The sequence below is a fragment of the Eucyclogobius newberryi genome, unplaced genomic scaffold (assembly GCF_026437365.1).
Source record: "Eucyclogobius newberryi isolate DKJ021-1_F unplaced genomic scaffold, fEucNew1.0.hap1 SCAF_13, whole genome shotgun sequence".
Classification (NCBI taxonomy): Eukaryota; Metazoa; Chordata; class Actinopteri; order Gobiiformes; family Gobiidae; genus Eucyclogobius; species Eucyclogobius newberryi.
Genome location: NW_027315757.1, coordinates 24070996 through 24087289, shown reverse-complemented (window position 1 = coordinate 24087289; position 16294 = coordinate 24070996). Strand labels below are relative to the sequence as shown.

At 40.5% G+C, this 16294-nt stretch overlaps 1 protein-coding gene across 2 annotated transcripts in view; it reads left to right on the top strand.

Annotated features, from left to right (window-relative positions):
* The first annotated feature begins 953 nt into the window (after positions 1-953).
* The window catches only part of ttyh3a (tweety family member 3a), a 31716-nt gene continuing 16375 nt past the window's right edge, over positions 954-16294 (top strand). For both annotated transcript variants that reach the window (XM_072443010.1, XM_072443009.1), the window contains exons 1-5: positions 954-1115; positions 2673-2905; positions 10079-10248; positions 13877-13988; positions 14964-15184. In XM_072443010.1, the coding sequence (XP_072299111.1) occupies positions 2780-2905; positions 10079-10248; positions 13877-13988; positions 14964-15184 (629 nt within the window). In that variant the 5' untranslated portion in view covers positions 954-1115; positions 2673-2779. The remainder of the gene's footprint in view (positions 1116-2672; positions 2906-10078; positions 10249-13876; positions 13989-14963; positions 15185-16294) is intronic.

Below are 16294 nucleotides of genomic sequence, written 5' to 3'. Positions count from 1 at the left end.
TTTTCCCATGAATCAAATCCTCTTCATTCACAAAAAGGCCAACAGGCTTAGCATAGATCCTTAAACAGCTCCAGTCGAGATGAACAGACTGAACAACAGAAGGTGAGGGACCTAAACCTCCTCAGCAGCACCGCAGAAACATTAATCCCCTTTTACCCCAGATTTAACTCCGAGTTCAAGTGGCATTGTGGCATTTCCAGCGCAACGTAAAGCTCTCATTGCTTTACCGCTACATGTCCACTAGATGGCGCCACTGGGTCTTAGCGTTGATCACCAGCTCTTCTGTCAGTAAATGTTGTATTATGTGGACATTTTGAGCCATTTCAAATAACCTTATAGCACATCAAACAAACACAAATGTAATACGTTGCTTATATTAGTTTGTAAGATGATATATGCAGCGGCCGAGTCATAGGGGTTTCATCCTCCACGCAACATTTTGAGGAGTTTTCCCATTCAAAGGACATCATATTTTGTTTTGAAATATTAATCACCGTGTAAAATGTATTGAGTGCAATGAATGTCTTGCTTCTTGTACTTTATTAGAGCTTAGTTTAATGTATTCTTTATTTGTCAGGGACCATGCAGTAATTCATAAATGTTATACGTGAAAAGATAATCTACAGCAAAATTAGCTTCTGCAACATTCCACTTGCAGTTCCCCTAATTTCTACAAGTATATTACAAGTATATTAAAGTATATATTACGTGTATATATAAAAAAGTATTGTGTGAATGCCAGGTCAGTACACCCATCCATCCACGGGGGGGCAGGCTCGGGCGCTACACCGGGCACAGGCGGGCTGCCAGCTGGGCGAGTGACTCCAGTCTCCCCCGTGGTGTCCCCCGCACTCAGCTAGCGCACTGCATGGATCTTTTACACGGATTTCCTTCGGTGTTGGAGCGACGTGAAGGCAAAATCACTCCGGGCACAAACGAGGAGCGGAGAACGCGACCGAGCAGGATGTAACTAACCCCGCAGACGATAATGTCAAGAAGAACAAAAGAGACTACTTCTTCTTGTTTTCCTCCGCCGCCGCCGCTTCTTCTGTGGCTGAATTAATAACAACCATCACCAACCCAAACCGGCTAACGCTAGCTTCGCTACATTGCAGGTATAACACGGCTTGAAACTACAGATTGAAACTACAGATTTACAGCTACTTGTTGTAAATAGCTGTAACTAGCTCTTTGCGGACTCGGGGACGTCCAGCTTAGAGCTTAGAGAGAGTTGGATCCAGGCTGGCAGGGTTTACTCGGATCTAGGTTAACGAGCTAGTTAGTGGTTAGCATGCTTAAGCTAACTGCGAGTTAGTCCTTTAGTAATGCTGTGTTTGCTACTATTGACATCTCTCCTGCTTTACATTGCAATGAATTATCTCGCAAAAGCATGTGTTATGTGTTATTATAGCTTACTTTGAACTGTTGTTGTAGGGCTGCAGCGATTAATCGGAATGAACGTGATTGGTCGACTATTTGAATGATCGTAATCGTGTTTTGATCAGCGCAGTCAAACATTTACTGCACGATACTGACCTAAAACACGTGCAAAATGTGTTTGAATTGCTGTGATCATCATATCAAAATGGCACAATTTAATATTTCTTCAATATCACACTTTATTCTTGTGCCTTCAGTCACCACTTTCCACCCCTTCTATTTGGTTAAAAATGTATATTAGAAAATCCCAATGCACAATAGAAATAATCACTGGATTGATTGAAAAGAGAAGTCGACTGCTATCATAATCGTGCAGCCATAACGATTAGGACATTTAAACACATGGAAATTGTATGTCTTTGCAACTTCACATGAAGTTGTTGCTGTAGTTGATTAATCCATTCCTGTGTGCTCAGAAACACTGGTCTGCCTTTGAGAAATGTCCAATTTGAGTTAAATGATCACATTGATGCACACGGTCATTGAATCTTTTGCCTTTCTGAAGTGCCTAAAGCAAACGTATGAACCTGAAAATGCACCAAAATGACCCTTATTGCAAACCCAAAGAGCTATACTCAAAGAGAGATTATATGGACTTATTGTGTCTGTAATTGGAGTAATTTGATCACGTTATAGTTCATTTGTTTACTTGGCAAGGGCAATGCATTCAGACATGGGTACAAAGCAAAGTTTACAGCTAATATCAGTATGTTATTTTATGTCAATTTTCAACAATAAAGGTGTGCAGCGACACTAAAAACGTTGAAACACAAAAGAGGAAAGGCAGATAACTTGCTCCTTTTTTGCTGTGATCCATAAATCGACCGTATTTTCCAGACTATAAGTCGCACCAGCTAAAGAAATTGTAATAGAGAAGAAAAAAACATAAAAGTTGCACTTGAGTACGAAATAAGGTTGCAAGTGTGAAAATAACAATTAATATCACATATAAGTCGGTCCGGAGTGTAAGTATATCAGTATAAATATAAGTATATGTCGCACCCCGGCCAAAACGATGAAAAGCGGTGCGACTTATAGTCCGGAAAATACGGTATATAACCAGTTAGTAAAACAAATTGTTTATATAGATTTATGGATCACAGCAAAAAAGGAGTGAGTTATCTGCCCTTTCACTTATGTTTTTCGACCGATTCATTGACAAAACAACTAAAGTACTACAGCCCCACTTCATATACTCAGCTGTACTTTTGTGTTTTTGTGTTCTTTCCCAGCTTTGAAGTGGTGTGTCTTTATGAAGTGGAGTCTCCTGTCAGATCGTAGTGCCAAGCATCCGTTCCTGTTTGCTTGTTTGCTGTGCCTGCTTTGACGTCCACACGCCATGGCAGCTGTGGTGAGCTACTCTGCTCCGTGGTGGGTCAACCTGCTGCACCGACTCCCGCACTTCAACTTCAAGTTCCAGCAAACGAGCAGCGATTTCCAACCGGAGGAGTGGCCTTATCAGCAGGTAATTAAGTCTTATCTTGTTTCAAATGCATTTAGAGACGGAGGACAATGCAATGAGTAGAGGAAACGGCTTTTATTGTCAGTAGTGCGGCTTCCTCCCTCTGTGCTGAGGTGTGTCACATGGGCCATTTGTTGATCCTGAATTGCCGTTTGTTGATGTTTTATATCTGTGTATCTCTGTCGTTTATGTGACTTGTACAATCCAAGACCAACAGTCAAGACTAAACGACTATTCAAATGCTGGTATAGTGTAATTGTGGCTTTTTATAGTTGCTATATTGTTGTAATATTTTTAAGTGTTTTAAGACATTTTAAGAGTGTTAAGTTACGTTTTATCTGGACTATACGGACTAAAACACATTTAAAAAGCAAGGACAGTGCCATTATTAAATCAAAATGTCCAAAAAACTATACATTTTTTACCACTTTATTTCATTAACATTCTTTTTCTAGAAGTCTTCAGTCATATTCAACCTTTATTTGCTTTGACTGGTCAACTTATCGGAAAAAAAATTATGCCGACTAGTCAACTACTATAATAACAATTTGTTGCTGCCCCAGTCCGAAGATTTAAAGAGGAAGTATAAAGATGATAATAAATTCTATGAAATGTGTATTAAACTCTCTAAAAGCACAGTTGAAATCAGTCATAGGCTAGTAATTGTGACTTAAAATGGTTACATTAAGCCCCGCCCTTTAAAGTTATTTCTCAGAAGAAGAATAAACAAATGTTCTAATATTGTGAAGCTGGTTTAGAGGAATCTAAGAGCACCAAATGGCTGGTAACACTCTTGTTTGCCCCAATACACTTTTGATCTCTTCACCATCTGTGCGGTGCTTGTCCCGACCTTCAAGCCTTCAGACCATGGCCAGCTGCCGTCGTCAAACGTGTGATCCAAACACCTAAGCTGACCCGACTAGACCTACTTCTTAAATAGACTTAAACCTATTAGCGGTAAACTTTTATGACTTTTATAACCCTATCTTACTCCAAGTTCAAAAGTATTTCCATTGATTTTTGTGTATTTTCCCGCAATTGAGGCTTGAGTGTGTTGAAAATGTCAGTTTTTACCTATCCCCTATCTCCACCCACTGCTTTGTACTTGCCATTATTCCAAAAAAAAATGAGACTCAGGGCTGAAAATGTTATGCAGCCATTATTCTATCATAAAAGCATTTTCAGCAGAAAGTCACCAGATCGGTTTCAAGCTGTTTTAGAGCAATATTACAGTTTACCATGAACAAAATTTAAAATAGCGATCTTCTTATGTTACGGTTTATCACTAAGTACCAGAATAGTAGTAATAGTACCAAAAAGCATAATATGCCCTCTTTAATGCTAACTAGCTTGTTTTAACATACAGTCAGTGTATTTGTTGGGTTTCCAGAAGGAGAATGTACAGGCGGCTGCACAAGTAAAGCTGGGGGAGGGGAGGAAATGATGACAGCTAGTTTTAGTATGGAAATTATGCTTCTTTAATTATTGATGTGAGCGTATAGCCATATCTGTGCTTAGAGGTCAAGCACATACATAATTCAATCCCAGAGTTTGTTTCAATATGACACCAAGCAATTATTACTTTTTGCAAAATGCCTGTGGTTTCTGAAGATGAGCCAATCAAACGAGAATGAATGGACGCTTATGGCATAGCGGGACAGTAGACGTCGGATGCGTTCTATTTTGAGAAATGCCAAACACCACATGAATCATCCTCCCTGGTGGAGAGATCTGTTCCGGCCATCAGCTGTGTATGTCTGTGTGCGATTTAAGGCCCTATAATTTAGACTTGGGACTATGTAATGATGTTGTATTCTCATCGAATACATCTGGAGTCGTGTTTTCTTTGGGTTTCAGAAGCGTTCAGTAATCCTGCTGCATGCGTTCAGGCCGTCTCCCTCTCCAGAGCCGTAGAGGCTCTGCACGCACATGCACCTTTACCAGACGCTAACTTCATACACGTTCATTTATTTAAAGTTTACTATAGGATATGCCATGATTAAGGTGTCCAAAGCAGTGTCTTGTACTCGGATACTAAAACTTGCTTCAGAACTCGAAGCTAATTTGAACAGGTATCAAAACAAAATAAAAAAGACGATATTTGACGTTTTCTGAATAATTTTGAAATTAAACTATACCCGAACGAAACCCAGATGAAACCCGGACGATACCTTGACCAGGCTTTTAGATAGAGACCCGTCTTCCCGTATTTTGGACGGGGTATTTAAAAATGTGGACGGTCATTTTCGAGTACAGGGACGGCCATTTTATTAATAAATCTTAGGGAAAAAGGGTATATTATCATTAAATCGGACCGGGAAGCATTTGACAATAGTCCGCCATTACTGTTTACAAGTGAAAATGTGCATGCTGCACGCTGATTGGTCGACGAAATTTGTGTGCTTGGCTCTGATTGGCTGCCGAGCCGAATGCCGAAGCTACTCGTTTTTTCGTTTAGTCGGCCCCAAAATTATTAGGACAAGGTGTTTTCAAAATCCTATCTAAAAGCCTGACCTGGACGATACCCGGACTATTCCCGGACTATTCCCGGACTATTCCCGGACTATTCCCGGACTATTCCCGGACTATTCCCGGACTATTCCCGGACGATACCTGGACTAAACTTGGACTAAACCTGTACAAACCTGAACAAAACCTGGACTAGAACAAGATAACAGATTCTAGATCAGGACTAAACCTGGACTCAACCTGGACTCAACCTGGACTCAACCTGGACTCAACCTGGACTAAACCTGGACTCAACCTGGACTCAACCTGGACTAAACCTGGACTAAACCTGGACTAAACCTGGACGAAACCTGGACGAAACCTGAACAAAACCTGGACTAGAACAAGATAACAGATTCTAGATCAGGACTAAACCTGGACTAAACCTGGACTCAACCTGGACGAAACCTGGACTCAACCTGGACTCAACCTGGACGAAACCTGGACGAAACCTGGACGAAACCTGGACGAAACCTGAACAAAACCTGAACAAAACCTGGACTAGAACATGATAACAGATTCTAGATCAGGACTAAACCTGGATTAAACCTGGACTAAACCTGGACTAAACCTGGACTAAACCTGGACTAAACCTGGACGAAACCTGGACGAAACCTGGACGAAACCTGGACGAAACCTGGACGAAACCTGGACGAAACCCGGACGAAACCCGAACAAAACCTGGACTAGAACAAGATAACAGATTCTAGATCAGGACTAAACCTGGACTAAACCTGGACTAAACCTGGACTAAACCTGGACTAAACCTGGACTAAACCTGGACTAAACCTGGACTAAACCTGGACGAAACCTGAACCAAACCTGGACTAAACCTGGACTAGAACAAGATAACAGATTCTAGATCAGGACTCAACCTGGACTCAACCTGGACGAAACCTGGACGAAACCTGGACGAAACCCGGACGAAACCTGAACAAAACCTGGACTAGAACAAGATAACAGATTCTAGATCAGGACTAAACCTGGACTAAACCTGGACTAAACCTGGACTAAACCTGGACTAAACCTGGACTCAACCTGGACTCAACCTGGACTCAACCTGGACTCAACCTGGACTCAACCTGGACTCAACCTGGACTCAACCTGGACTAAACCTGGACTAAACCTGGACGAAACCTGAACAAAACCTGGACTAGAACAAGATAACAGATTCTAGATCAGGACTCAACCTGGACGAAACCTGGACGAAACCTGGACTAGAACAAGATAACAGATTCTAGATCAGGACTAAACATGGACTAAACATGGACTAAACCTGGACTAAACCTGGACTAAACCTGGACTCAACCTGGACTCAACCTGGACTCAACCTGGACTAAACCTGGGCGAAACCTGGACGAAACCTGGACGAAACCTGGACGAAACCTGGACGAAACCTGGACGAAACCCGGACGAAACCCGGACGAAACCCGGACGAAACCCGAACAAAACCTGGACTAGAACAAGATAACAGATTCTAGATCAGGACTAAACCTGGACTAAACCTGGACTAAACCTGGACTCAACCTGGACTAAACCTGGGCGAAACCTGGACGAAACCCGGACGAAACCCGGACGAAACCCGGACGAAACCCGAACAAAACCTGGACTAGAACAAGATAACAGATTCTAGATCAGGACTAAACCTGGACTAAACCTGGACTAGAACAAGATAACAGATTCTAGATCAGGACTAAACCCGGACTAAACCCGGACTAAACCCGGACTAAACCCGGACTAAACGACAAGATTCTAGATCAGGACTAAACCAGGGCATTGTATTTTACCGTTGTACCACTCGTAAATATCTTCATAAACATTTCATTGGCCATTTATAGTTGTAGCTGTTTGTTTAAATGCTCAAAATAAAAGTGAATAATTGAGTTTTGCTGTGTCAAATATAAAGTACAGTGTGAGTAAATAAACCAACTGCTCGTGCTGCAAAGACACGCAGCGCTGTCACAGGCGCCGGAGGGGAAAACCTGCATTTTCCAGATGGCCGAGTCTGAGTTGTAGTTGACATTGTTATGTGTTTACCCCACGACGGTGCTAAATAACAGGTGTTTTAACGTGTCACTTCTCCTTTCACTCCTGCTGCATCATCGCTCCTCTTCCTGCTCGGCCAGTGCGTCGGAAACGGTGCAAAAAAAAAAAACAGAAATAAGCAGAGCAGAGGGGCATTTCAGCGCCGCGTGCAACTGTAACATCGACTGTACACACCGCTCGGCCGACAAAGCGATTCAAGTCTATTTAAACATGTTTATATGGAGCTCAATTGAGTCGCTGAAGTGCAGGCAGACTGAGAGGAGGCCCATTGTCTATAGCTGTGAGTGTTGTGGCGGAAGAATAAGCCGTATTTGTATTGTCGAGCTGTGATAGGAAGCAGTGTTTTACCGTTGATAGAGGAAACGCTGGCACTGGAAAGTTAGAAAATGATATGTGAACGGCTTGAAACGTCTGATACGATTTCTAATTTTAGCGTAACAATTATGTAAAAATGAACATGGCGATTTAACGATTATTTGCGATTATTAACTTTGCGGCCAAAATGACAATAACGTCCTAAAAATGTTTTCCTTCTCGACATGTGACCTGCTTTATGAAATCGAACGATCTGAATGATTAAGTTGACATAAACGCCATGATAAAAACGCACTTTACATTTAGATTTACTTTTTTGAGCAAAGGGAGAGCAGAAAGGCCTTAATTATGCTTCTAAAATTGTCATATTTCTTTTATTAAACTAAAAAAAGACTTAATTCAGTTTGAAATTGGTCACTTTTCTATAATTAGAATTTTAAAAACGTCTTAATTGTCACATTTATAATTTCTTAATATTTATGATAATATTGTAACCTAAATAATCACGATTATCGATTAACCCAATAATCTTGACATCCCACTGATAACTCGTATCATATTTTTTGTCATTGAAATAATCTTCGAGAAATCAGATGTTGGTGTGGATGTAAACACAGCTGAATTCCCCTCATGTTAAAGACTATATTGGTTTAATTTAAGGCTGCGCGGTAATAATGTTTGTTTTCCTCATATTGGCTACACATTTTTATGAAGGAAAATAACTTGCATACTTAATAATTTAACACCAAAATAGTCACAATTGCTTTTACTGACGAGGATTGGCTGTAGACCTCTAAATTAAAAAGCTCTAAGAGGATCACCAACAATTAGAAATAATTTAATTTCAGTTATTTTAATTGCTCAGCTCTTGTTTAACTAATTATGCTTTATGATTGTGTTCTTCTTTGAAAAATAGGGTGGCTATTTTGGCTTTATTGTGCCGCATTAATCTCAGCAGAATTCTGTAGGAACTGTATTGTGCTTAAACCCCTAAGCTACCGCCAGGCTTTCCAAGTGAAACAATATCTCATTTCAAGACGTTTTCTCCTTCACCCGGGGCTTTCTCTGAGGTAACTTCCCAGTGCAGTGTGTGCAAAACTGTTGACAGTCTAATTTAGGCCAGAGCTGCAGAAAAGCTTCTTTCATTACATATTCATGACCTCGGAAGTAGTAGAACGCAGCAAGAGCTAACTGGACCGTGACCCTAAGTGACATCATATGCAGTTTTGTGTTTTAAGGCAAAATGCTGCTCTTCCACGTCGATCAAGGGCTATGCTTTAATGGTTACAGTATTTTGTGTAATTAAGAAACACTGTAATACAGGCATGTCCAAACTAAGGCCCAGGGGCCAAATGCGGCCCCCAGACCAATTTTTGTCGGCCCTCCGGCTTCCTGCTAAGTTGGCCCAAACAACAAAAAGTAGTTGTTTTTACTGTAAAATTGGAGAGATTGAAGCATTTCGATGTTATACCAACATAATATTAATTTTCCAAGTCTTATTAAAGGTGTGGAGGCATCAAAACTATGTCAAATGCAAAAAATCAACATTTTGGGGTTGTTTGTGGCCCTCTGCTCCGTATAAGTTTCAAATTGCGACCCTTTGTGAAAAAAGTTTGGACACCCCTGCTGTAATATAAATTGAGTCAGTATAAAACAAGTTGTAAGTATAATTGCAACTAATCCATCATTTAAATAATTGTCTCACTGAATAGAGAGACCAGGTTCTATTACTCAGACAAGGTAGTACTTTAAGATGACTCTGGAAAGATATTAAATGTATCTCACAAACCCTATTTTGTCTGTAAGTATACTAATAAAGTTGTCCACAATGTGTCAAGATTATGTTGGTTATTGGTAATTGTGAGTATATTTGAGTCACAATATAAAAAGATAGTTATTGTGGCAATTTTAGAAGCAAAGAAGTATTTAAGTTCACTCTATACCCTAAAATAAAGGCTTTTAATCTGTTAACTTGCATGAGTAAATTGTTAATTTAATCATTTTACTTCATTCAGAGAGTTTGATTTTATAAATGCTTCTAGTTTAGAGGGATGTATTCTACTATCAGACAGTTAGAATTACGTATTTTACTGTTGGCCTTACTGTCAATAATTGAGAATAATAAATGGTGTAGTTTCTTCTCATAATAAGAAGCATCACTTCAGCTTCATCTGGGTCAAATTCAGTAAAAATCTCCACAAGCCAATGACCGATAAATAATGGAGGGGTTATCCTTCTGTTATAACGGACTCAGTGGACATCCAAGTATCATCAGCTGTTTCCATAACCCTGTGTCTCTCTTTTCAGTCCATCCTGTTGCTGGCAGGTGTGGCGCTGGCCTGTCTGGCTCTGAACCTGGTGTTCCTCTTCATCTACTCGCTCTGTCTCTGCTGTCGGAAGAACAAGGACGATGAACGCACCAACGCAGACTGCTGCTGCACGGCCTGGTGTGTCATCATCGCCACGCTCGTCTGCAGGTACGTGGAAATCGGTGGGACCCGTTGGAGGTGCAAAGCAATAAATACAAATTTTCTTTCACAAAACAGAAAAAGGATCAACATTGTAGGGCTGCACAATTTTGCTATGGGAAGTCTAACCTGACATTAAACCTGGATAAAACGCCAATGTATTTTTCCAATGAATAAATACCTAGGGCTCATTTTAGATCCCGCCCTTAAAAAATCATGTTAAGAAGACATCCAAAGCTTTAAAATACAACCTGGCAACTTTCATAAGCATAAGAAACTCACTTTCTATTAAAAAGGCAAACAGTTATTTAATGGTATGATCTTACCACTTTTCTCTTAAGCAAATAATGGTTCATTGAAACCACTAGAATCAATATATATACATATAAGCACGCACAAAAACACAACTGTATCATCATTGCCACGTACAGCATGAAAATAAACTGCTGAGTTTTGAAAAATGTGTCTCCTCCTCCCAATGGTTTACCAGATCCTCCACCCTCTGGCTCCTCCACCCCTCAAAGAGTTCATTAGGACAATGTAATATTCCCTAGTGTAAAACAAGCCTTGCCCCATTCTGCTTTCTCATACCAAGCGACAAACGAGGGAACAAAGTCCTCACATAATGTAAATATAAGTAACTTCTTTTGAACACATAGTGGTAGCTGCTATATCTGCACTGTATAATATGCTAATGTGGTGAGTGAATTAATGTTAGAAAATGTATGAGTATTGTACACTGTAAAATGATGCACTTTGCTCCGCTTTCCCTCTTCCTTTTTAAGGACTGCAGATGGAAATTAGCTTTCAAAGATATAATCTGGTACAAGCATCTTTGCCCTCAGGCATTATGTAACTGTACGTTGTCCTGTTAAATAAATAAATACAAAAAAGGTCATAGTCATAAATTCTGAAAACGACGTCATGTAGATCAAATATAATATCCAAAAGTAGCAGACATTTTAGAATACCACAGGCCTCTGCCAAACACTGGTGCTTTCACATTGCACCAATTAAAAACTACACTGAAAACAATCAATCGTTCAATAGTGAAACATTTAATATACCGTAATTTGGGTTTCTATAATCAAACCATTTTAATTCCCTGACATCAGTAAAACTTGTTTCACTGTTCTGTGTATAAACATTGTCTGCACAAGTTAGTCTTTTTTTCCATATAGACAGCGATCCCATCTGCACACATTTTCTCTCCTGGAACGTGCATTAGTTTCCTGTTTTTCTTGCGTCTCAATGATTAGCCTCTCGGGAACCATCGCCACAGTCGGAGCAGCACAGATTGAGCCCTGGGATCTGACGAGTACAGGAACTGCATTACAATTACATCTTTGTTTTTCTAACAATCGACAAACGTATTTACGGGAAGGTTTTTGGATTGTTTTGCTTTCTTCTCTCCTTAGCTTGGCACAATTCCACAGTGTTTGACCGTTTTCCTCAAGCTACAAAATATTTATAAATGTTTCAAGTCTTTCACAGTCTGCAAATCTGATTTCTAATGTCGAAAGTGGTGTTTTATTACTGTACAGAGTGATGCTGGCTTTCCACTTTGCTCCTGCACAGCACTGCAGTGAGACGCGCTGCTCTCCAGGAAGAGGGAGCACTATTGATTCCCTGAGTGCCGTTGGCTGAACACTGTCTGACATGGCATAAAACGGCCCATTTGTCGATAGACTACAAAATGTCTTCTCATTGAGGTTAGCCAAGTGAGACACAACTGAGAGATAGTGTTACACTCTTTTTGGAGAAGTTTCTGTGCTTCTGTGTACCATTATATGTAAGGTTTTTATAAATGGTTTTCTTTATCTTCTGTGCAAGAGGAGCACAACACTGAACTAGATTCGATGTTACTGAATTTACTAGTCCATTGAGGTTCATTTGATCTTCTGATAATTCTATTTAAGGGAAGAACACATGCTAAATCAAGCTTCACTCATGCTTGTTCTGTTTCGTAAGTCCTCTCCCCTCTGAGCCTCAGACAGCACTTGAGTTCACATTTCCCAGTTTTGTGACCTCATCGTAGAATTCTTCTATTCTGTTAAATCCATAAATCATCGGCAGACTCTTTCTGAACATTTCCGTCTTCAAAACGTGTTCGATTCAACTGCGTTCCTGCATTAGCCCTTTGGGGAAAGCTAGGTTTGTTTACCCCCCTTTGATAATTCCCTCGACTGCCAGGAAATAAGATAGGTAACACAATTCCTGAAGATGTATCGCTTCACAGATGGAAAGTAATGTGTGCTTTCAGTAGCATGTTCAAAAGCATTAAAGGCCAATACTAACAATGCATGATATTTGTCCTTTTAAGGAGTTATTTTTTATCATATCATTATCATACCTGACCGTTTCAACTGCTCATTCATGAACACGTGATGGTGCTGCGATGTGTCTTGTCAGCTATGTTATATGCTATTTGTTTTTGTGCCATTTTCCTACTGGTTGAGGCAACAGGACGTTTTCAGTCTGACTTCTTTAGGATAATATGGCAGGTGTGTGACAATAAAAATGCCCCTTCATCCCGGTTTACAGTCCCATGACGACGTTTACGTATTTCAATCTGCCTTAAGAAAAGAATCACTTAAACTATACGTCACTTCACTCTTAAATTATCCAGTCACACTACCTCCCAGGACAGTTGGTTGAATTCCTTCACACTCCTCTTCATGAGCTCATTGGGCAAAGTGAAAGAGCCGTATAAAGTTACACAACAACAATGTGAAAATCTGGTTGACAGCTAGAAAGACACCGGAAAGCTTTGATTATATATCAGGTTTAAATCTAGGAAGTATCAGCACTATTTTAAAAAGTGAATTTTGCATGTTTTGACTGCAAACAGAGCAATATTACGTTTTGTCGGTGTGAACAAGGTGAGGTGTTGAAATTTGGGTCATTATAGCAACAACACGACCTTGGACTAAAACGGTTGTGACTATTTTACTAGACTTGGATTAAACATGTTCCAAACTAGAAATAAACATGATTTATTTAATTAAATAAGGCTACATGAGTAATTGCTTTGTGGAAATGGCCATTTAAATCATCACCAAAATGGCACACCACAAAAGCTGCGATTATTTTACTAACATAATCTCCCCTATTTCGACTGCAAACCAAGCATGGTTAGGCCGTGTTTATAGATTCAGTCACTTACTATGTCCTTAGAAGTTTTGAATAGTGTTTTGTTTTGTCAATTCTGCAATAAAATAGTGTTCTGTAGTACACGAATTGATGAGGATTGATACACGCAACAGACCCTCACGTTACCATTGAGAGTACACAGTTTTGCAGCTCTCGTATCTTTCTTTTAAAGCCATATTTCTGTTATATTGAGGTATATCAGTGGAGAAATCGGATGTCCAGTCTGAGTGGGGCCTTTGTCGGGCAGGAGGAGGAGGGTTCGGGGCATAGCTGCTCCATTCCTCCGTGTCTCCATGGTTCTCTATGTTTCTCTATGGACTCTTTCTCTCTGCTGGACGTGAATGGGGCCCGTTGAAGCGACAGGGTTAATGCAGAGTTCACACGCCTCCCTCTCTCCGCTCCGTGTCTTTTTTAGCTAAACCCTCCTCCGCCTCCTCTTCCTCCTCCTCACCACCCCTCCCCTCTCTCTTTGTCTCCACTTTAGCGCTGGCATCGCTGTCGGTTTCTATGGGAACGGGGAGACTTGTGATGGAGTGAACCGCCTGACGTATTCCCTGCGCCACGCCAACCGCACCGTCTCGGGGGTGCAGAAGCTGGTATGTTGGAGAATCACCTTTTAATAATTCATCTGCCGTCTGCTTCGAGGGCCGCAGATTCCCCCCTTTCCCTCAATAAAGCTGCACGCTGTTGGACGTGTTGAAATGTGGGTCGTTAGAGCAGCAACATGACCAATCAGGCTAGTTCTACTTTGGGAACCATCCTGGACTAAAGCAGGACTAAACCAGGAGTGAATCTTTTACTAGAATAGGACTTGACATGTTCCAATTTCTCTCGTCGCCAATAGCAAATCTCAAAGTGATTTATTAACATTATGTCCTGTGCAAGCAATAATATCCGTTCTGTAAAGTTTATTTTTCAATCAAATCTTAGCGCTCCTGGGCATGTTTAAAATGTCCACTGTGAACCGAATCTTGATCTTGATTAATCACCTAATTATATAGGTTTGCATAACTAGAACGTCTGGCAAAAACATAACTGAGCCACAAATAGATTATAATCTATGTCTAACTGATGACTAAAGCAGGACTTGAACATGTCTTATTATTGTCACTGTAGCATAAAAATGGCCGCAGTGTATTTGTTGTCTTGATACTAGAGCTGGACAATATTGACCAATATCTTTATCTTTTAGCATTACTTGACTATGATATTCAGACTATATTTTCACAATGCATCAGGAGTGCTGAAATGTGCCTGTAAATGTCTCGATCGAGTTTCAAGTATCACATAAAACATAACCGTACTGTGAAATCAACCACAAAAAGGCAGAAATACATTATATCATTACACCATTATATATTTTGAGAGGTTAATTTTTGACAATATTCTCAATATTCTAATTAAACATATCTCCAAAACAACAATATTATACATTTCTTGTTATATATCTCCCACCTCTACATGCTACACTCTTTTATATTAAGTATTGATATAATGCCACTCGATTACACCCAGCCTCAGCTTGGTGACCTGGTTTGACCTGTCCCCGTCTGACCCCGCTCCGTCTGCAGGTGCACGACAGCACCACATCTCTGAACCAGACGGTGGAGGAGAACCTGCAGCAGCTCGAGAGCCAGTACTCCCAGAACGCAGACTACCTGTCCATCCTCCAGAAGCTGCAGGGTCAGCTGGACGAGCTGGTCAAGCAGATGGTGGACATCCCCTTCTGGGAAAACGCCGGCGTCTCCCTGGACGAGCTCTCCGGCAAGTTAGAGCTGTTTGACTGGTACAGGTAAGGCAGGCGTGAGCAAAACATTGTATGAAATTCCACACGGTCAGACATATGCCCAGTATTGATTAGCTTTGAGTAAATATTTGCGTCACCTTGAGCTAGTGTGAAGTACTCTGCCCTTTAGGACTGGGCAAATGACATGCTTGGGTTTTTTCTACAGTCAAGGCTCTGTTAACAAATGCATTTTTGGACTTTAGGAGTAATAAATGTGAACTTTTTTGTGACAAAGGGCATTAAAGTCATTTTTGTGTATGTTCATGAAAATCATTGTCCTAAAGCCATTTTATTAAAGGTGGTATGGACGATTTTTTTCAGCAAATTTGTTATCATTTCCTCGTGGCGTGGATAAATCATTTGTCCTGCCACGTATCAATCATAAAACGCACCTACCGCTCACCTGTAGCCGCGTCAGGCTCGTCCCCACGTTTCCGCGTGCCTAAGCGCATGGATCTATCATAATATAGTTCCCTCAGTGTACGGGGCAAAATGAAGACGGAGAAAGACGGTTCGAGCTGACGCAGAAGTGGACAGAAATCTACGGGAGACGAGAGATGCGATGCGCTCCGTTGCGCTAATAAACAAATGCACGTGTGTGTTGTATCGGTCCGCACGGGGGAGTGCGCATGCGCACTTCCGCCTGCGTTCTCAAATCGCCGAAAAATCGTCCATACCGCCTTTAAGTTACATTAAAAAAGACTGAGATCGATGCATATTTTTTCAATATGACTCAACCCTTCTGCCGATTTCTGCTTTTTAAGAAATGTATTCAACACTCTTTGTTTGGTAATATTGGAAGTTCATTATTTATTTTGACTTTTGTGCAAAAGTAGTTTGTGTTTTTAGTTGTTCGTTGTGAAACAGGGCTGTAGTTGATGCCTCAAAATCAAATAATTAATTGTATATTTAGCTTTTTAATATATTTGTCTGATGCAATTCAGTGCAATGTAAATATAATGTATACCTTACAACAGGCATATACAAACTACGGCCCGAGGGCCAATTGTGGCCCTCAGACCAATTTTTGTTGACCCTCAGGCTTCCTGATAAGTTGGTCCAAACAATAAAAAGTTTTTTACAAAGCATTTTTATGTTATTCCAACCTAATATTAA